General features: G+C 40.0%; 1 protein-coding gene across 1 annotated transcript; it reads right to left on the bottom strand.

The window, feature by feature from the left end:
- Positions 1-1,040: 1,040 nt before the first annotated feature.
- LOC139353607 (uncharacterized) lies at positions 1,041-1,735 on the bottom strand. The gene is made up of 2 exons (XM_070997961.1): positions 1,193-1,735; positions 1,041-1,118 (listed from the first exon to the last, which is right to left on the bottom strand). Exons 1-2 carry the CDS (start codon positions 1,733-1,735, stop codon positions 1,041-1,043), a joined length of 621 nt encoding a protein of 206 aa, XP_070854062.1.
- Positions 1,736-21,045: the final 19,310 nt, after the last annotated feature.

The following is a 21,045-nucleotide window of genomic DNA, read 5'->3' as shown; positions in this document are numbered from 1 at the left end:
ACATTCACTAAAACTGAGAAGAATGACGACTTCTTTGTTGGATATGTAGATTCAGATTGGGGTGGAAGTCAATTGGATAGGAGAAGTACAACAGGATATCTTTTCAAGATGTTTAAAACAAACGTTCAAAACATATAGACATCAAATATCATTTTTCAAGTGAACAAGCTGAAAATAAACTAATAAAACTTGAGTATATTTCTACAGATCATCAACTGGCGGATATATTAACAAAACCACTCCCAGCTCCACGCTTCGCACAACTAAGACAGCGTCTTGGCTTAACCGATTGATGGATGCAGACGACAATTTTTTTTTATATACCTACATAAAAGTTGAAGACATAATTTAATTTATCATTTAAAAGAATAATTTTTTGAAACTATGTTATTGAATTTAAAATCTGTTATATTTTCTAGTTATTAAGTTTGGAAGCAGAAGATATTCCTAATTACTTTATAATTTTCAAATGTATAAGATTACTTCCTGAAGTTGCCTTTAATTGTTTGTATGTTAATTTTGCATCACATAATTTTGTCATTTTGAATATTCATTTTTCTTTGTATTAATTTTAAGATTGACCTAATTGGGTTTTACTGGGTTTCCCCAATTCAAGCAACAAATGTTGGGTCAATGTGCACTCCCAGAAATATCTTGTCTTGCCAATTCAAATTTCAAATTTTTTATTAAACTTTAAATTTATAAATCATGAGCATCAGACTTTTGAGGAGGTGTGTTGGAATATGACATTACTTCATATCGATAAGAATATCGTATAAGCAAAAGTATTCTGCTCACTACTGGTAACACTAATATCGTTTTGGTTCCGATGAGCTGGTTCAGCTCTCACTTATTCCGCATAATTTTGAAGTGACAAGACGTGAAATCTGGATTCTGACGAAATAGTGTGACGCTTCCAGGAAATCACACACACACATAAATAAATTGTGTGTATTCTTATATTTACAAATTAACTTTACCGTGATTCCTGGAGTATTATCACAGGTTTTTGAATAGAATTTTATTATAAGTTAACAACCTCAGTCACGAACACCATCCGCTGAATTAAAGACATGGCGGCGGTTGAAGTCCGACACAACCATCTCGATGGCCTGATCCTGCGGCAAGTCGGGATGCTCAGAACGGTCTCATACAAGTAGTGCACTGACGCCGAGCCCATGCTCTCATTCACGGACGTCAAGACAATGGCGTACTGGGTGCCAAGTGCTGCGAGCTCCTCCAGACTGGAGAGCGGTTCGTTATCATCCATTGCGATCGGTGAGCGAACTTCCGTGCACAGTCCCTTGGCGATGAGGCGATCCCGGATGCGCATAGCACCTCGGAAGCCTTGGAGATCCATGGCTATGATCTCGCAGTCGGCAATCAGATCCTGCCCCGAAGAGTCGGCCTCGGCGACGAGCACATCCTCCCCGAACTGTCTGGAGTCATGTCCGTGTTCCTCCACAGATTGAAAGGTGGCGCTGTGGACAGTCAGGGTTTTGGCCTTGAATCGCGACTGGTGCAGAGCCAGAATAGCTATGTTGGCCTGTCTTTCACTCTCGAACTGAAGAAAACCAAACGTCTCAATTATTGTACCCAAAACTTTTCCATAACGTGCACATAGCTGAGCAAGTTCCTTGCGGCTGCATGGCGGCAGGTTTCCTACGAAGATTCGACTGGTAAGATGGGTTGGTCCCCTGAGCAGCAAATATCCTTCGATCGGCGTATTGGACATGTTGAAAACTTTCACTCGAGCTTGTCAAACGTGAAATAGTTTCCATTGACACGTGCGACTAGAGATTAACCTTTCTCAGTGTTGGAAAATGTTGTTGCGATAGTATCAGATAACGTTGACAACCCTGTACCATACTCACGGTACCAATTATTAACTTTGAAAATTATATTAATACTCTCCTTTTCTTGTGGAACTGGTAACTATTGGTTTTAAAAGGTCGTTCCTTGAGTTATGAAAATGTTTGGTGCATTTTCAATAAAATCGTGCTTGTTAAATAAGTAAGTATTCGTCTGGTGTAGCTTTGAAGGATGAGTACACTTTCTTTTCTTTTAAATATAAAAACAAGGAGGAACGCTATAGCCGAGTACCTCGACTATCATATACCCGTTACTCAGATAACAAACTTTAAAATAAGTTAGCCGCGCACTTTGTTCTCTCTCCCTTGCTCTCATTTCTCGGCTCTGCTTTTGTTTCAGCCAGCGCCAAGAATGAGAAAGCAACACATAAAATAGACAAAAAACGTTTATATTTATGTATGCTTGCTAAACATACACAATTTTAAGGCACATTCTGTATTTCAAAATATTTGGTTGAATAGCTTTGTTTGAAAGAATTCTATTTGCCGCGGATATTAGATTGCAATTTTTTACGTCCACACACATGCATAAATACATATGTATGTATGTATGTCGTTTTCTGGCTCTAGTGTCAAGGCTTGTCCTAACTACTTTGGTTTGAGGGCATTGGACTGAAAACGGAAAAGTTTTTTTGGGACAATCTATAGGTATTTATTAAGCTAATTCATATTCTTTGAAAGAGATAAATAAAGATGTACAGATCTTTAAAGGTTTTTGCCCGTCAATGGGACAAATGGATAAAGGGTTCATTATTCAATAGAATAAGTTAGCCGCGCACTTTGCTCTCTCTGAGCGCCGGCAGGGCTTTTTTTCTTTGCCGCTAAGTTCGGCCGGCAACTATTTACATACACACACATACACGCGTAAAAACATTTCGCATTGTCTGGCTCTGACGCCATAGCTTTTTTCTTTGGAGGTTTGTGGGCGTTAGAGTGGGCGTAGCAAAATTTTTATATATATATATTTTATTTTTATAATGTCTTTTTCAAACCAGTATAGCCTTAAAGTACATCATATGGATGTAAAAACTGCTTTTTTAAATGGAGATTTAAAAGAGGAAATATACGTGAGAGTTCCTCAAGGACTGTCTTGTAATAGCAGTCATGTTTGTAAATTTAAATTTATAAATCATGAGCATCAGACTTTTGAGGATGTGTGTTGGAATATGACATTACTTCATATCGATAAGAATATCGTATAAGCAAAAGTATTCTGCTCACTACTGGTAACACTAATATCGTTTTGGTTCCGAAGAGCTGGTTCAGCTCTCACTTATTCCGCATAATTTTGAAGTGACAAGACGTGAAATCTGGATTCTGACGAAATAGTGTGACGCTTCCAGGAAATAACACACACACATAAATAAATTGTGTGTATTCTTATATTTACAAATTAACTTTACCGTGATTCCTGGAGTATTATCACAGGTTTTTGAATAGAATTTTATTATAAGTTAACAACCTCAGTCACGAACACCATCCGCTGAATTAAAGACATGGCGGCGGTTGAAGTCTGACACAACCATCTCGATGGCCTGATCCTGCGGCAAGTCGGGATGCTCAGAACGGTCCTCATACAAGTAGTGCACTACTACTTCACGGACGTCAAGACAATGGCGTACTGGGTGCCAAGTGCTGCGAGCTCCTCCAGACTGGAGAGCGGTTCGTTATCATCCATTGCCATCGGCGAGCGAACTTCCGTGCACAGTCCCTTGGCGATGAGGCGATCCCGGATGCGCATAGCACCTCGGAAGCCTTGGAGATCCATGGCTATGATCTCGCAGTCGGCAATCAGATCCTGCCCCGAAGAGTCGGCCTCGGCGACGAGCACATCCTCCCCGAACTGTCTGGAGTCATGTACGTGTTCCTCCATAGATTGAAAGGTGGCGCTGTGGACAGTCAGGGTTTTGGCCTTGAATCGCGACTGGTGCAGATCCAGAATAGCTATTGTTACAGCCGACCCCTTAATGAAAGCTTCTAACAGCACTGCTTTATAATCCGATGACTTTTATTAGTTAAATCAAATTACAAAATCAAAATTAAATCAAGAGCTTTAAAAAATCTTCCTCTCCTGTTGAGGATCGCACTGTAACTGTATGGTCTTTCGATTGTCGGCGAGATGTTGATTGGTGTCGGATCCAACCGATGAATTTATGTAAATTAATCGACGTTTCAAAATGTACTGGGGCGGTAACATTCCCCCCCACGTAAACAGCTATGGGGTGTTTACATTTACTTAGAAGCAACGTCCAGTACAGCTATTTTGGTTGCTGGCCGTACCATAATACCATGTTGAGTCTTAATAGTGGCAGATCGAACTTGACCATCTTTGGCTGTGACGACCTCTGTAATTCGTCCTTTGGGCCAAAGGTTCCTGGGTAGATTTTCGTCCACTACGATTACGACGTCGCCAACTGCCAGAGGATGTCGTTGGGAAACCATTTGGATCGCTTGGTGATTATTGGCATATATTCCTTCACCCACCTCCTCCAGAAAAGATCGGCTAGTTCGTTTGCCTGGCGCCAACGTTGTCTTGGGCTTGACTCGCTTGTCAGTGGAGGCTTGAAGCCGTCTGCGGATCCTAGCAATAAATGGTTGGGAGTAAGTGCATCATCGTCTTCTGCCTCCAAGGAAACGAAGGTCAGTGGACGGGAGTTTATTACGTACTCTGCACTTATAAGAGCATTTTTGAGACTTTCGTCGTTGTAATTGGCGTTTGGGGAAATGGATTTGAGTACCATTTTAATCGATCGAATTAAACGTTCCCATGCCCCGCCCATGTGTGGTGCGGCAGGTGGATTGAAGCGCCATTTAATTTTGTCATATTTTATAACGAGCTTGTCGAACTCAACATTTTTTAGCTCCTCTTTGACAATCTTTTCGGTTGCTTTGAAATTTGTTCCATTATCAGAAAATATTTCCTTGGGCGTCCCGCGTCGCGACATAAAGTTTGCCAGGCACATTATGCAAGAGCTAGTGTCAAGGCTGTGGGCTATCTCTATATGAACTGCGCGCAGAGTGAGGCATGTAAATATAACACCCCACCGTTTTTCTTTGTGTCGGCCTACGTTAACGAGAATTGGACCGAAGAAATCCACTCCAGTGTATGTAAAGGGCCTCTCGAAGCTCGCGACTCTAGCTGGCGGTAGTGGTGCCATCTGAGGTGGTTCCGGGATCGCCGAATTATTTTTGCATCTTTGGCACGCTTTCCGTACGGATTTGTAAATAACACGTAACTGGGGAATAAAATATACGCTGCGGATTAGATTAATTGTTCCCTCGTGAAGCATGTGATGGTTTGTTTCGTGAAATTCCTTTACTATAAGTTGAGTGATGTGGTGGCGCTTTGGCAAGACAATTTGGTCTCGGCTTTGATTTATTGTGTCTGATCGGCCTTGAGTACGCATTATTCCATCACTATCTATGTAAATATTCAGTCCAATCAATACGCTGGGCTTACTTATGAATCCGTTTGATTGAAGAGTCTCGAGTTCCGATTTGAAATTATCTTGTTGTGCTTTCCTGAAGAGTAGGTTTTTGGCCGTCGTCAGTTGTTCGAGCGTTAATATTTTTTGGAGTTTCTCAGCTTTGCATCTAGCTCGTAGAATGTCCAAGTATAACAGAAAAGTAGCCGTTGCTCGGTATAAGCGCTTCCAATCAGAAAAACGCTCAACGTATAATGGTACCACTACTATGCTTTCTTTTCTGATTATCAAGACCGTTTTTTTAATCTCATCATGGTCGACTTTGTTAGAAGGGCACAAAGTGGGCTGTTTTGGCCACTGGTCCTTTGAATGTTGAAGAAATGATGGGCCGTTAATCCATTCCTGTGAGTTTGGTTTGCTGATAAACTTTGTCGCCATGTCTGCTACGTTAAGCTTTGTTGGTACCCAATGCCACTGACCAGCGTTTGTGGTCTCCAGGATTTCTCCTACGCGATGCATTACAAAAGAGTAAAAATTACGCGGGTCCATCGTCATCCAGGAAAGTACTGTCCTTGAATCGGTCCAGTAAGTGTGTTGATCGACGCTTATGTTGCGAATGCTCCGCACTTTGTAGGATAGACGTGCGCCGATTACGGCAGCAAGTAGTTCCATGCGGGGTATGGAAAGTGGCTTGAGGGGAGCCACCTTACTTTTTGCTGCGATCAGTGAGACGGTGATATCATCCCCTTTTCCTATCCGAAAGTAACACACGGCGGCATATCCGTACTCACTGGCGTCCACGAAAGTATGTAGTTCAACAAAATCTGCCATACAAAGTAAGGGCGAGTAATGGCGCGGTACTTGAACAGTTGTAGCTTGGGGTAGCAAGTCTTTCCATTTCGTCCAAAAACTCAGCTGAGGTCCTGGTAAGATGTCGTCCCAGCCTATGCCTGTGCGCCAAATTTCCTGAAGGAGCATTTTGAGGCCAATAGTGTAGCAGGACAAGAATCCCAATGGATCAAATATGGACATCAACACTTGCAGTACCTCGCGTTTGGTTGGCAAGGCTTCTTCCGACAGGACGTTTCTTTTCATTCGTGCAAATCTGAAAACATATCAGTTGCTGGTTCCCAAAACATACCGAGGACTTTTTCTGGATCTCCGAGTTCCTTTGGCGGTTGAAGATCGAGGGAATCACCGTGTAAATGTTTTAGTACTTCGTGTGAATTAGAAGCTCAGTTCCTTATATTGAAACTTCCAGCCGCGTGTATGTCTCGGACCTTTAACGTAACCTCGATTGCTTCAGTTTCGTCGCCTAGGCTATCTATGTAATTGGTAATGGCTTCGAACGCACGAGGGCTTTGCAGCTTGTATTCCTCCGCGTTCTTGTCGCGAACATAATGAGCAATGCATGGCGCACAGGATATTCCGAATGTCATGGATCTCATTTCAAAGGTTCTGATTGCCTGCGTTTCCTTGTTGTACCATACAAAACGTTGCGCATCTGATTCGAGGATTCCAATTTGGTGGAACATTTCAGCAATGTCGCCACAAACAGCTATTTTACCAACTCGAAACGTCTTTTATACTTTGGTAAGTGGATGTAGTAAATCGGGACCGGTATACATGAAATCGTTGAGTGACCTCCCGTGAGATTTAGCAGCCGCATCCCAGACGAGACGGACCTTTTGAGGCTTATTTGGATTGTGGGTTATAAATATTGGAAGGTACCACACGCGATCAGGCTGTTCAACAAGTTCGGCACTGGACAGTTCGGATGCATACTCTTTTTCGAGTATATTATTTATTTGCATCTCAATTTTGCCAAAAAGTTCCGGTTCTCGGTTTATCTTAGCCTTTAGACAGTTTAGCCGTTTCATTGCGTTGTTGTAGCTTTCCGGAAGAGTTGGATTATTCTCGCGCCAAAGAAGTCCTACTTGATAATGTCCTTCATTCTTTGAACAAGTTTTATCCAATGTTTCCAGGGCCTTCTCGTCATCCACGGAACGAAACGTCTGCGGAGTAACAGTTTCAACGCAAAAACTCTCTTTAATGCTCTTTTCAATCTCGCCCCAGGTGCACTGGCAGTGGTGCATGGAAAAGGCAGTGTTGGAGCTTGTGGAGCCTTGCAGTCCCCAGCCTAGAATACACTTGGACGCAATGGGATCATTCCATTTTCCTTCTCTGATCCTTCGTGGAACAGCGAGCTTCCAGTTGTTGGTTCCAATAAGAATCATTGGTTCGGCATTCGAAAAAGATTGTAGGGGTATTCCATCTAGACGTGAAAACTTGATGCGCAATTCATGTACGTTGACCGTCTGTTTTGGCAAGCCTAGGATTTTCACAGTGGCGCCTGCCCCGGCAACTCGAATATTGCAGCGTACCGAATTGCTCTCTCTTCTGGTGGTTTGATTGGCCCACTGCTTACAGATCGGTTCGGGGGTGTCACTAATGCAAAGCAAAGGTGTCAACTTCAGTATTGTCACCTTGGATATGTATTGGCAGGATACGAAAATATTGTTCAACTTCTGCTGATTTGACTTGGTAAGACGTGAAAACTTTGGGCTTGCCTCTGTGAAGAAAGGGATGATGCCTTGATTCACATCCTACAACACGGCATGCATTTGTAAAAAAACATCTACGGCCATGAACTTTCAGACACTTGAAACAGAGCCTGTTGTCGCGAACATCTTTTTGCCTTCCTTCGTAAGTGCGTTTTTGAATTGTTCACATTGAGCGACTTGATGCTCTGCGCTTTGGCATACGAAACCAGCTGAGTTCTCGGATCGGTAGGAATTGTGTGGGTACTCTTCCGTTTCCGCATGTTGCGGATGTACATCATTGTAGATGGTATGAGTATGTACATTATACGTCCTTGAATGTGAGGTTGAAATGACTGTGGAGGATGCTTATGCGATCTTATACAACCAATCGCTAAATGCTTTTACATTTGCTATGGATTCATCTTTTGGGTGCAATGCCCAGTTCATCTTATATTGATTTGGAAGTTTGTCAGCCAACTCACGAACAAGCAAAGGGTTGTTCAGATGTGCATCTAGTTTGCATGCCTCTATATTAGTTATTATCCCAATTTGAATATGTTGTTTCAATTTAGATTTGCACGTCAACCTTTTGCTTAGAGTTCTCTTTATTCAATGAATTCTTAAGGCTGTTACAATTCTTCGTACAGCTACTGACAGTGTAGTTGAGAACTGTTTGGTACTTGTATTTGTGGCTTACTTATTGTGGCCAAGTGCTACAATGTATATGTAATAATATTAATGCGAAACATTGAGTACAGAGTGCATTCAATATGTGAACATACTACATCTCCCTCCTTTAGAAAAATAACGAAATTATAGTTATTTTATTAGTATATTGATTTGTATATAAGAAAATATATATAAATTTATGCGTTTTAATTTTTAGTGTTTTTTTTGTGTTATTATGTTTTTACTGCTATATATGGCCATACTGGAAATATTTGTAAGAGTAATGAACTGATTAGTCTATCTTTTTGTACTGTTTGCTTCTTATTTTTATTGTTTGAAATTATTATATTTTCGTTCTCTTCTATACTTTCTACCGTATATGGTCCAGTATATTTAGAATCTAGCTTATGTCCTGTTTCATTTTCAATAAAACTTTATCTCCTATAGATATATCTATGTCGTTAGTCGTAAGGTCATAAAATTCGTTGTTTTTCCTTTTATTTTCCTCTATCATAATTCTAGCTCTTTTATGTGCTATTTCTAATCTATATTTACTCTCTCTAGCAAAATCATCTATGTTATATATAGGCTCTATGCTTTTTATGGTATTAAATTTTTTTTGGCTAATTCGATGTTTCGCCAAAAACTAACTCATATAGACAGTAATCATGTGCCATTGAGGGTGTAGTGTTGAAACAGTATACGAAATATTTTAACCATACGTCCCAATCATTTTTATCAATCGATATGTATGAGCGTATGTATTTTTTAAATGTTCTGTGACTTCTTTCTACTGTTCCAACTGTCTGGTGGTGGTGTGCTGTAGAAGTTATATTTTTAATTTTTAAATATTTGCACAATTCATTTATGATTGAATTTTTATATTTGGTTCCCATGTCCGAAATGAACGTCTTTATTGGACCGTACCTTAACATAAAAGATTCGAAAATAGCTTTTGCGTCAGTGTTTGCACTTTTATTGGCAATTGGAATGGCAACTAAATATTTTGTTAGATCACATATAAGTGTGACTGCATATTCGTTACCATTATCTGATTTTGGTAGCGGACCAATTGTGACTACTATCGCTCTGTCGAAAGCATTTATTGGAATATCTGTGATTGTCATAGGAGTCTTTGTATGTATTGTCACTTTTGATTTCTTGCATTTTAGACATTTTCTTATGTACTTAGTAATATATCGGGTCATATCTTTCCAATAATAATATCTTTTGACCTTGGCCAAGGTTTTAGTTATGCCAGTGTGACCTCCTTGTACTGGATCGTTATGAAATGTAGACAGTATAGCTTCTTTTTCTTTATCATTATATATTACGGTCACCGGGTTGAGTAGCGCTACGCTCAATGATTTCAATGTCTAATTGGCCATTTTTTTAAAATCATCTTTTGAAACTTGTTCAAAGATATTTTCCCACGGTGCCACTTTAAGTTGGCTGATTTTATATATAACGGCTTGCATTTCAAGCCTTTGGAAGAACTGACCTAAGTCAAGAATTCCATTGGTAAATAAATCGCTAACGTTATATTTTGCAGTAATTTGTTTTCCATGTTTGAAGAAACAGGTCATATTATTTATGTGCAAGGTCACTACTTTAGTACTTCGTCATTATTGATGACTCCGTATACGTAGGGCTTTGAAGCTTTTTCTATAGATTGCCTAGGCAACTCTATTTCTTTTTCTTCTGCGCGGATTTATGTCTACTTTGATATCTTGTAGTGACTTTATTTATATTTCTGGTAATGTCTTTTAGCTCTTTGATGGTTATTCTCGATAACGCATCTGCTACGTAATTATCTTTACCCTTTAGATCCTCTACAGTGATGTCGATCTCTTCTAATTATTCGCGTGGGTTTGGAACTCGGATTTGTCATGGAAAATAGGTACGTAAGTGGTCTGTGATCTGTTTTGACAGTGAAGAGTCTACCATAAATATATTGTATGGTCTGAAGTGTGGTTTTTGCCCAATGAATTGCTGTAAGTTCTTGTTCCTTTGTACTTTTGTTACTTTCACCCTTTGTAAACGATCTTGATGCGTATGCAACTGGGAGTTGAAGTCCATTTTTGTTTTGCGTTAAAGCTGCTCCACAAGCTTGCTTAGTAGCATCTGTAATTATGTAAAATTCTTTACTGAAATCTGGGTATGTAACAATGTTGGTTCTATTAAAGCCGATTTAAGATGTTCGAACGCATGCTGGCAGTCAGCTGTCCATTCAAATTTTACATTTTTTTTTGCATAACTTAGTTATGTGACGAGAATAGTCGGCAAAGTTTTTAAAAAAACGTCTTTAATAATTGCAGAATTCAACAAATCCTCTAGCGCTGTCCGCATCGTGTGGGACTGGATAATTTTTTATCACGTCGTATTTTTGTCGTCGGGCATTTTTCAGGATGTAACTTTAGGTTGCATTTCCTACATTTCTCAAAAACATCAGATAAGTTTTTAAGCATATGTTTTTCGGAACAACCAATGACTATTAGATCATCCATGTAAAAAAATGCTTGAGAAGGATCTAGTCCAGAGAATGCTATAGTCATCATCCTCTGAAAAGAGTTTGGCGCTATTTTTAAGCAGAATGGTCGAGAAGGACGTCCTATCTCTGGAGCTTTTTTCCAGCTCGATTTGGTGAAAACCTGACATTAAGTGGAGACATGAAAAATATTTTGTTCTACCTAGTTGGTCCAAAATGTCATCAATTCTGGTTAGTGGGAACTTAGCAGACAATAATTTTTTATTGATCTGACGATAGTCAATTACTAATCGAGATTTCTTTATATCTGAGCCCGAGATGGACTTTTTCGGAACTAATAGGAGTGGGCTGTTATATGCAGATACAGATGGTTCCACAATTTTATCTTTTATTAATTTTTGTACCTGGGCTTGAATTTCGTCTTTTTGACTGTGAGGACTTCTGTGGTATTTGATATAAACCGGTTCTTCATCCTTCAATCTCAGCTTTTGTTTATAAAAATTATTTGTACTTAACGATTCGGTTTCCAATCCGAATACATCGCTATATTGTGTGCATAGGGTTGACAGTTGTATCCGGAATTGTGGAGGAAAATTTTTGAAAAGTGGAGATAATACAAACTTTTCTCAATTTTCTTTGCTTGATTGAACTACGTCGTAGATCGAAAGTGATTCATAATTTAATTTATTAATGCTAACTACTTTATCTGTACTTGTTGTGTTAAGTAGTCTAATGAATGCATTTTCAGGGGATGCTATGGTATTTGCTATCATGCTCAATTTCTTGGTTTGGAATCAACACACTGTCTTCAATTGAATCTATTTTCATTTTTCGGACAACTTGGGATCTTGCTGGCAGAATTATGGAGTTATTGCCAGAACTGTATGTTATCGGAACATAAATTGGGAATTTTAAGTTATTTGGTCTAATTATAAGCCAATCTTCGGATTGCTTGAAGTCTAACTGACAGTTGTATTTTTTGATAAAGTCGATTCCTAATATTCCATCACAGGGAATGGCGAATTGTAAATTTACAATATGAAAATTATGTGGGATTATATATTTAGAAGTCTGTATCTCAATGGATATTTGTCCTATAGATTTTGTAATTTCTTGACTGATTCCTTGTATGTTTATTACACAGTCGGATTGAATGTTTGGAAAAACATATGAATTTTCTTTGAGTATAGATATGTCCGCACCAGTGTCTACTAAAAATACAACTTCTTTTCCGGTTGCGACATTTTTGAAAGTTACAAATATATTTTAGCCGAGAATGATTGTGTGAATTTTTGTGGTCCCTATTGCTCGGTATCTAAAGGTTGTTGGGAGTTTCCCGAAACGTTTTGGGCTACCCTAATATTATTGTTATTATTATTGTTATAGTAATAACCCCTATTTTGGTGGTTATTTCCTCTATAACTTCCTCTATTTTGGCCTCGTCCTCTATTATTGTTAAAGTAACCACGGCTACTATTATTGTTGTTATAAGAGCGGAAACTACCTCTTCCGCGGTAATTTCCAGGGTTACTTCTATTGTAAAACAGGACCGTGTTTGATTGGCCTGTTGCATCTGTACAACTGTTTACGAATTTGGACATGGCATCATCCAATGTGTTGAATGTGCCAGCCTCCATGATAAGTTTTATCTTATCGATTGTACAATTTTTGGTCATTGCTTTGACGGCATGTGTTTTGCTTTACTGAGTGGCTAATTCTGATGAAAGTCCGTCATTTATGTTGGCTCCTCCTAGTGCCTTTGCCAATTTCTCTACTTCTTGAACGTATTGATTGGCTGTTTTCTGTCTCTGTTGGAGATTCAATATTTTTGCCGAAATGGCATCTACTGATTCTCCTTTAACTTTATTTTTTAGTTTCTCTATTATTTCTGAGATTGAATTCTCATTGTCTATTAAGTTTCGTGCATGGCCTTTTAGCTTAGTCTTGATCAGATTAACTTCTAAAGCTTCATGGGATTCCTTCAGGGAGTTTACCAAAGTTAAGGAATCTAAGAAACTTTTCAAATTTTCTGCCTTACCATCAAACTCTGGTATGAGTGATGAGGCTAATTTTAGGAATTCAATTGGTGTGATAGCCATTTTTTCTTGCTAAGGTATTATGACTTGTTTATCCTCAACAGTACTACAATTAGATTCAGGTTCTAACCAATTTTCTTCTTCTGCCTCAGGTAATGTGTTTACGGCAGGTATTGTTAAATCATTTATATTTTTCTCGTCAATATTTTCTTCTTTTTCTTCTGAATCTATTTTTTCAGTAGTATCGGTATCTGACTCTAGTTGTTGACTAGGTTCAGCCGTCACTGGGGTATTAAGAACAGTGGGGATAGATATATGCAAATCGTATTTTTCTTTGACAGAAATAAGATTGGATCTTATCCGTAGGAATAATTTTGTGGCATATGACCAGTGTGGCTGGTTTAGTGTTTCTCTGTTATTATGTACTAGCGTTCGTGCTTCAATCAAGCATTCTACTAGTATTTTAGCGTGTTTGTTTATGGTGCCTTCTTGTATATTTCTGTTTTGATTTAGGCATTTAAAGGACTTGTCAATCGTATTTTTTACTTCTGTCAGCCTATCCTTTATTTCAATCCATTCCATGCTGCTTTTATCACTATTACGTTACCAAGAAACGGATCTTTATTTACTTCCGAAAAAACTTTACAATTTGGTACTGTACTCAGAATAATTCCTTTTTGTGTTGCAGTGCAATGGATCAATGGTGAAAATTGTAGGTTATATCTTTCAATGTTTTCATTTTTGAGTTCATTGATTGACATTGGTGACTTGTGCAATTGAAGTATGGCTTGCACTCGCTCAGAAAATTCGGGGTCCTTTCTAAAGGTTTATCGCTTTATTTGTCGGCATTATTAAAAATATTTTTAGCGACGTTTCGTTTTATTGTTCACCTATTTTTCCATTCGTACCTATCCATCTATTTGCATAAGAAATTACAGGGGCTCTGTTATCTTTTGGTTTATCAAAAAATACCCTTTTCTCTATTCTCAAAATCTAGTTATCTTTTTTTTTGTGTTCTTTACGATCATGTTTTTTTTTAAATTTTTATTTATTATCTTTATTTTTTATTTAATTAATTTTTTTGTTTAGAAATTATGTTTCTTGGACAATTAATTCATTTCTCATTACTTAGACCATTATTTTGAAAAAGTTTTGTTTTCAATTTATGTATATTTATTTCAAGATTTTGGAATATATATTTTTATTATAATTATCATGGTGTTGTGCGTGTGCATTTAGATCTTATCTAGATCGTTTGCTTGGCTTATGGCCCTTTTTGTTATACACCTATTGTGTAATAGTATATATCCGCACTGTCGGGTCACGCAGCCGCAGCAGCCAACTAACTTCTTAATTCGATCTCTTATATTAATGGCATCGCGAAAGGTAGCTCTCTTTATCTAGCTCTCTCGTCTTTTGTGTACTTGCATTTTTCGGCCCAGCTTTCGGCTGGCTGTCCCTTTGTAAATCAGTACGAATTCTGATCTCGACATAAAACGCATTCTCGTCTCGCCTGCTGTACTCTCTCTCGCTAATAAATTGTTAACAAGCCTAAAGCAACCTGAAATTCGTATTTTAATTTAGCAACAACTAATAAAAAAGCTTATTAGTTCAACATTGGTGACCCCGACGTGATTTGTGCATAAATAATACTAAGTGCAAATCATATAAGTCTATTTATTGACTTTTTTCATTCTTGTTTCTGCGGTGCATTGGCGTAGCAACAATCATAAGGCCTTAAATGCAGTGAGCGCTATAAATAAATAGCAGTTGGTGATTGCGGAAATTTACACATAAGGCGCAAAATCAGCTATACATAGAAGCGTACATAGCCAAGTAACGGGCTGTTATTCCCTCGTTTGCTTTGCGCTCATCTTCCCGCTGGAGCCGAATTTCGGGCATTTCGTCTGCTGTTGTTGTTGTAGCCATGCCTACGGGAGCTTTTGGAGATGTTACCGCTGATGCAAACAGGGCAATATTTTTAAAGCGCAAGGCAACGGCTTTATTTAATAGAGTGGAGCGCTTAGTGGATTCCCTATCAAGTGCGGCGTTAACTTCATGCGACGAATCCGGTCTTCATGTGAGGTTAGAGTTGATTGATGAGCTTCAAGAGTCATTTAAAAAGGTGCTCGGTGAGCTCGAAGAGTTGGATTTAGAGGAAATTGAAAGTGATTTAAGTGAGAAATTTGATGACATTCTCGTAACTCTGAAGTCATCGGTTCGATCCGAAATTTCAAAGCGCACCTCACAGCTTCTTTCGCATTCAACTTTTGCTGACGGCATCACTCCGGGAGTTTTCGGCCCCCAGCAGCGTCAGCCTCGACATAGGGCAGCATTGCTGCCCCCACTGGAGCTTCCAAAATTCGCTGGAGGTTATGCAAATTGGTCTGACTTTTATTCTATGTTTACCACGATCATAGATAGTCATCCCGACCTCACCAACGTAGAAAAGCTGCAGCATCTACGATCATGCCTGAGGGACGCAGCGTTGGAAACTATTCGCTCATTGGAAATTTCGGATGGCAACTACGCAATTGCTTTAGATTTGCTGAAAAATAGATTTGATAATCGACGTTTGGTTTTTCAGGCACACATTATTGAGATCCTGGGACTAAAGGCGGTGCAGAGTGGTTCCGTCTCGACACTTCGGGATCTGTCCGATAAATTCAATGCTCATATTCGTGCTCTCAAGGGACTGGGCACGACAGAACAAATCGCAGGATGCATCATCGTCCAAGTTCTGTTCCAAAGGTTGGATCCTACAAGTCAGGCAAAGTGGGAAGAGCGTTTAGAGGACCCTGCCTTCGTCAATTTAATTCCTACGTGGGAGTCAATGGCATAATTTCTGGAGCAGCGATGCAGGACGTTGGAGACTATGGATTTCGCCATGGCAAACTATACGCCGGGCAATCAGGTGGGAAGTAACAGAATACCCAATGCGCGTAGATCAGCATTTGTTGTCTCGAACGCTAACCCCTGGATTTGTATAATCTGTAATGATACTGGGCATTCCATTTCTTATTGTCAGAATTTTAAAATCCTGTCTCCTGCGAATAGGCTTCATGAAGCGAAGCGGCTCGGTCTTTGCATAAATTGTCTTAAGGTTGGTCATCAAGTTCGGCAATGCAACTCTAGTAGTTGTCGTTCATGCGGATCTAAGCACCACACCCTGCTTCACCTGGGAAACTCACCTTCTTTTCCTTCACAAGAAGGAGCACAGCTTCAAGAAGCACATCCTTCTGCTTCACCCTCTGCACTGCCTTCCACTTCGACTGCTCTTATTGCACAGGAATTTAGTAATGATATTGTGCTCTTAGCAACGGCTAGCATTTTAGTAAAAAACCGTTCTGGGGTTTTCGTTCCCTGTCGAGCTCTACTCGATTCGGGCTGCCAACTGCATCTAATAACGTCCCGATTCGCAAATCAGCTTCAAGTAAAGAAAGTAAAATCCTCAGCATCTGTAACTGGAGTTGGAGATTCCAGTTTTGTGACGGACGGTCACTCGGTCAATATTACGATTCAGTCCCGAACTTCCGAATACTCGGCCAACATTACCGCGGTGATTGCTCCGAACATAACAGAGCGACAGCCTAGCTTCAACGTCGACATTGGCAGCTGGAACATACCCAAAAATATACAGTTAGCTGACCCAAGGTTTTATGCTCCCCAGCGGGTGGATCTTTTAATCGGAGCCAGCCTCTTTTTCGAGATGTTGTGCGTTGGCCAAATCAAGCTCCCACCTGGATTACCCCTAATTCAAAAGACGCGTCTGGGTTGGGTTGTTTCTGGAGGCTATGGCCTTTCCAATGGCTCGGTTTTAATGTCGTCTCAAGATGAACTTCTCGCTAGTAGAGAGAATAGTTTCGATCGGTTAGATGATCTTCTTCGACGATTTTGGGAAGTGGAAAGCTGCGCCGAGCCAATTATACGCGCTACTAAGGAAGAATTGGACTGTGAAGCACATTTCGTAAGACACGTCAATCGTTTGCCAGCTGGTGATTATTCTGTTCGGCTGCCTGCCAAGTTTAATCTAGATCTTTTGGGAGAGTCCTACCAGCAAGCTTATCGAAGATTATTGTCCCTAGAGAGAAAGTTGAATCGTCAGCCATCTTTGAAGGCTCAATATGCAGCATTCATAAAAGAATATCCCGATCTAGGACATATGTCATCAGTTTCTGCCGCTGACATCGGGTTGTGCCGATATTTCTTGTCTCATCATTGCGTCATAAAGAAAGATAGCTCCACTACAAAGCTTCGCGTAGTTTTTGATGGATCGGCGGCCAGTTCCTCAGGCTATTCTCTCAACGATGTTCTTATGGCAGGCCCTGTTATTCAGCCTAAGCTGTTCCAGATTCTTCTACGGTTTCGTTCACACCCAGTAGCAATCACAGGAGACATTTGCAAAATGTACCGTTGTGTTAGGGTTCAGCCTGAGGACAGCCATTTGCAATGCATTTTGTGGAGGGACTCCCCCCAGGATCAATTGCGGGTGTTTAAGCTAGACACCGTTACTTATGGCACGAAGCCAGCATCATTTCTGGCTGTGCGAGCTATGCATCAGTTGGCAGCAGACGAGCATACAGCGTTTCCGCTTGGGGCTGAGGTCATTCGTCGCGATTTTTATGTGGATGATTTGATATCTGGAGCCAAGTCCAAGGAAGAGGCAGTCATCATTATGGATCAGGCATCAAAACTTCTAGCCAAGGGAAAATTTAAGCTTAGAAAGTGGTGCTCCAATGTGTCGGCTGTTTTGGATGGAGTTGTTGTTCTGTTGCTGTTGCTTCGTCTTGTCCAGCGCTCACATTTATGGGATGACATCAAATCATTGCAGTCAAAGGGAATGGTGCACTCCTCCAGCTCGCTCGCATCTCTTTCGCCATTCATTGACCAATTTGGGCTTCTTAGAGTGGATGGCCGGCTGAAGAATTCTTCTCTGGATTTTAATGGGCGTCATCCAATTATATTACCACGGAGTCATTCGGTCACTATTGCCATTATTACTCACTTTCATGAACGCAATCTGCACACTGGGCCACGGGCATTACTTGGCATAATTCGATCCCAACATTGGCCTATTGGGGGGAGAAAGACGGTAATGAAGGCGGTAAACAAATGCATTAGATGCTTTCGAATGAAGCCTCGAGTAGTGGAGCATATAATGGCGGATCTTCCAAAGGAACGACTTGATGGATCTCATGCATTCGAAGTCACTGGCATTGACTTTTGCGGGCCATTTCTCTACAAGTCAGAGGTGCGAAGCAAGCCTCCAGTAAAATGCTACGTTTGTGTCTTCATTTGCTTCGCCACGAAGGCTATTCATCTGGAGTTGGTCAAGGATCTCTCTACGGTATCGTTTCTACATGGCCTCAAACGATTTATATGCACTAGAAGAAGGCCGCGGCAGATTTGGTCTGATAATGCAACCAACTTTGTTGGAGCTCGCAATGAGCTGCTCGAACTAAGGCGTCTTTTCCTCAGCAGTGATCATCAGAGAGCTACATTGGACTTTTGCCTAGCTGAAGCTATTGATTGGTGTTTCATTCCTCCTAGGTCGCCTCACTTTGGCGGTCTTTGGGAAGCGGCTGTAAAGATCGCTAAGCATCATTTCTACCGCGCTGTTGGCACTGCTGTTTTAGCCTTTGAGGAGTTGCGGAACCTGGTGTGTCACATTTCGGCGGTTGTTAATTCTCGACCATTAGTCTCGATTTCAGAAAACCCAGCTGATCTGGATGTATTAACCCAAGCACATTTTTTGAATGGTGGTCCGCCTTCTTCTTTCGTCGAGCCGGATGTGACCAGTCTTAACTTCAATCGCTTGGATGGATGGCAACGCGTGGCTTACTTGCAGCAGATCTTTTGGTCCCGATGGAAGGAAGAATACCTAACACTGCTACAACAGCGCTACAAGTGGCGCACCCCAAAACCTGGCCTGGTTGTCGATGACTTAGTTCTGGTTAAGGACGAAAACTTGCCTCCCATGAAGTGGCCCCTCGCCAGAGTGATCGAGCTTCTCTTCGGTGGAGATGGGGTTGCTCGAGTTGCCGTTCTGAAGACAGCATCAGGAGTGACAAAGCGAGCAGTAAACAAGCTGTGTCTGCTACCCCTTAAGGATAATGTTGAAGCCCAGGCTTCCAACGGGGGGAGTATGTCGGGTCACGCAGCCGCAGCAGCCAACTATCTTCTTAATTCGATCTCTTATATTAATGGCATCGCGAAAGGTAGCTCTCTTTATCTAGCTCTCTCGTCTTTTGTGTACTTGCATTTTTCGGCCCAGCTTTCGGCTGGCTGTCCCTTTGTAAATCAGTACGAATTCTGATCTCGACATAAAACGCATTCTCGTCTCGCCTGCTGTACTCTCTCTCGCTAATAAGTTGTTAACAAGCCTAAAGCAACCTGAAATTCGTATTTTAATTTAGCAACAACTAATAAAAAAGCTTATTAGTTCAACACTGGTAACTATTGGTTTTAAAAGGTCGTTCCGTTCCTTGAGTTATGAAAATGTTTGGTGCATTTTCAATAATCCCGTGCTTGTTAAATAAATAAGTATTCGTCTGGTGTAGCTTTGAAGGATGAGTACACTTTCTTTTCTTTTAAATATAAAAACAAGGAAGAACGCTATAGTCGAGTACCTCGACTATCAGATACCCGTTACTCAGATAACAAACTTTAAAATAAGTTAGCCGCGCACTTTGTTCTCTCTCCCTTGCTCTCATTTCTCGGCTCTGCTTTTGTTTCAGCCAGCGACAAGAATGAGAAAGCAACACATAAAATAGACAAAAAACATTTATATTTATGTATGCTTGCTAAACATACACAATTTTAAGGCACATTCTGTATTTCAAAATATTTGGTTGAATTGCTTTGTTTGAAAGAATTCTATTGGCCGCGGATATTAGATTGCAATTTTGTACGTCCACACACATGCATAAATACATATGTATGTATGTATGTCGTTTTCTGGCTCTAGTGTCAAGGCTTGTCCTAACTACTTTGGTTTGAGAGCATTTGACTGAAAACGGAACAGTTTTTTTGGGACAATCTATAGGTATTTATTAAGCTATTTCATATTCTTTGAAAGAGATAAATAAAGATGTACAGATCTTTAAAGGTTTTTGCCCGTCAATGGGACAAATGGATAAAGGGTTCATTATTCAATAGAATAAGTTAGCCGCGCACTTTGCTCTCTCTGAGCGCCGGCAGGGCTTTTTTCTTTGCCGCTAAGTTCGGCCGGCAACTATTTACATACAAATTAAATTCGTCGTTAATAGATGAATTAAAAAAATTTATTTTTTAATTTTTTAAAACTTGGGTGATAAACCTTTATTCTTAAACTGAATTAATACAAGACACTTTTTAAAGATTGTGAACCGATCGCGGTCTCGGATAAAATAGGACTGAATCTTAATTCTAAAAAATTATCCAATGAACCTCGGCCAGAAGCTTTCCTTTTCTTAAGCTTCCAGAACTTTAATTTTTGTTTAAAATAAAAGCTTATGCTGAAACTGTCGCATCTCGTTGTGAAATGAAATTATGCTGACCGATGCAATTTGATTGAAAATCGGAACGCAATATGTTCTAAACTTAGAACGCAATACTGTGGGCTTTGAACGGAAAAGTTTGGGCTTCGAACGGAAGCTTGTGTTTACTTTACGATTGGTTTATTTATCTTAGCAGGACGGTCAAGCGCGGCCCTCGAAGTAAATGGCAAAGGCAAAGGCAGAGTCTTTAAACAAAGGCAATGTCGCTGAAGGCAAGGGTAACATAGCTGAGATTGAATTCAAAAATTTGTTTATAAATTCCATAAGTGGAACCGTTTCACGGGTTGGATAACTCTCCCCCTTCTAAAATGGATCGTCCCGATTCAATATGAAATTCATTTAATTGATCTCTTAATTCTGTTAAAAAATTTTCTTGGTTAATTTTTTTAATTTTTTAATTTTAATTTTTTTTTTTAATTTTTCTGGTTCTGGCCGTTGTTTTTTGGTTACAAATAATATGACATTTTTGTATTTT

This window comes from Drosophila suzukii, chromosome Y (assembly GCF_043229965.1).
Source record: "Drosophila suzukii chromosome Y, CBGP_Dsuzu_IsoJpt1.0, whole genome shotgun sequence".
Lineage (NCBI taxonomy): Eukaryota > Metazoa > Arthropoda > Insecta > Diptera > Drosophilidae > Drosophila > Drosophila suzukii.
The sequence above is the reverse complement of the archived record's forward strand: the minus strand, read 5'-3'. Positions and strand labels throughout refer to the sequence as shown.

Excerpts from the sequence above, each read along its gene's own strand:
- LOC139353607 (XM_070997961.1), bottom strand. The coding sequence starts at position 1,735 with ATGTCCAATACGCCGATCGAAGGATATTTGCTGCTCAGGGGACCAACC. Across the intron at positions 1,119-1,192 it reads ACGCCATTGTCTTGACGTCC|GATCAGGCCATCGAGATGGT; the intron begins GTGAATGAGAGC and ends GACTTGCCGCAG.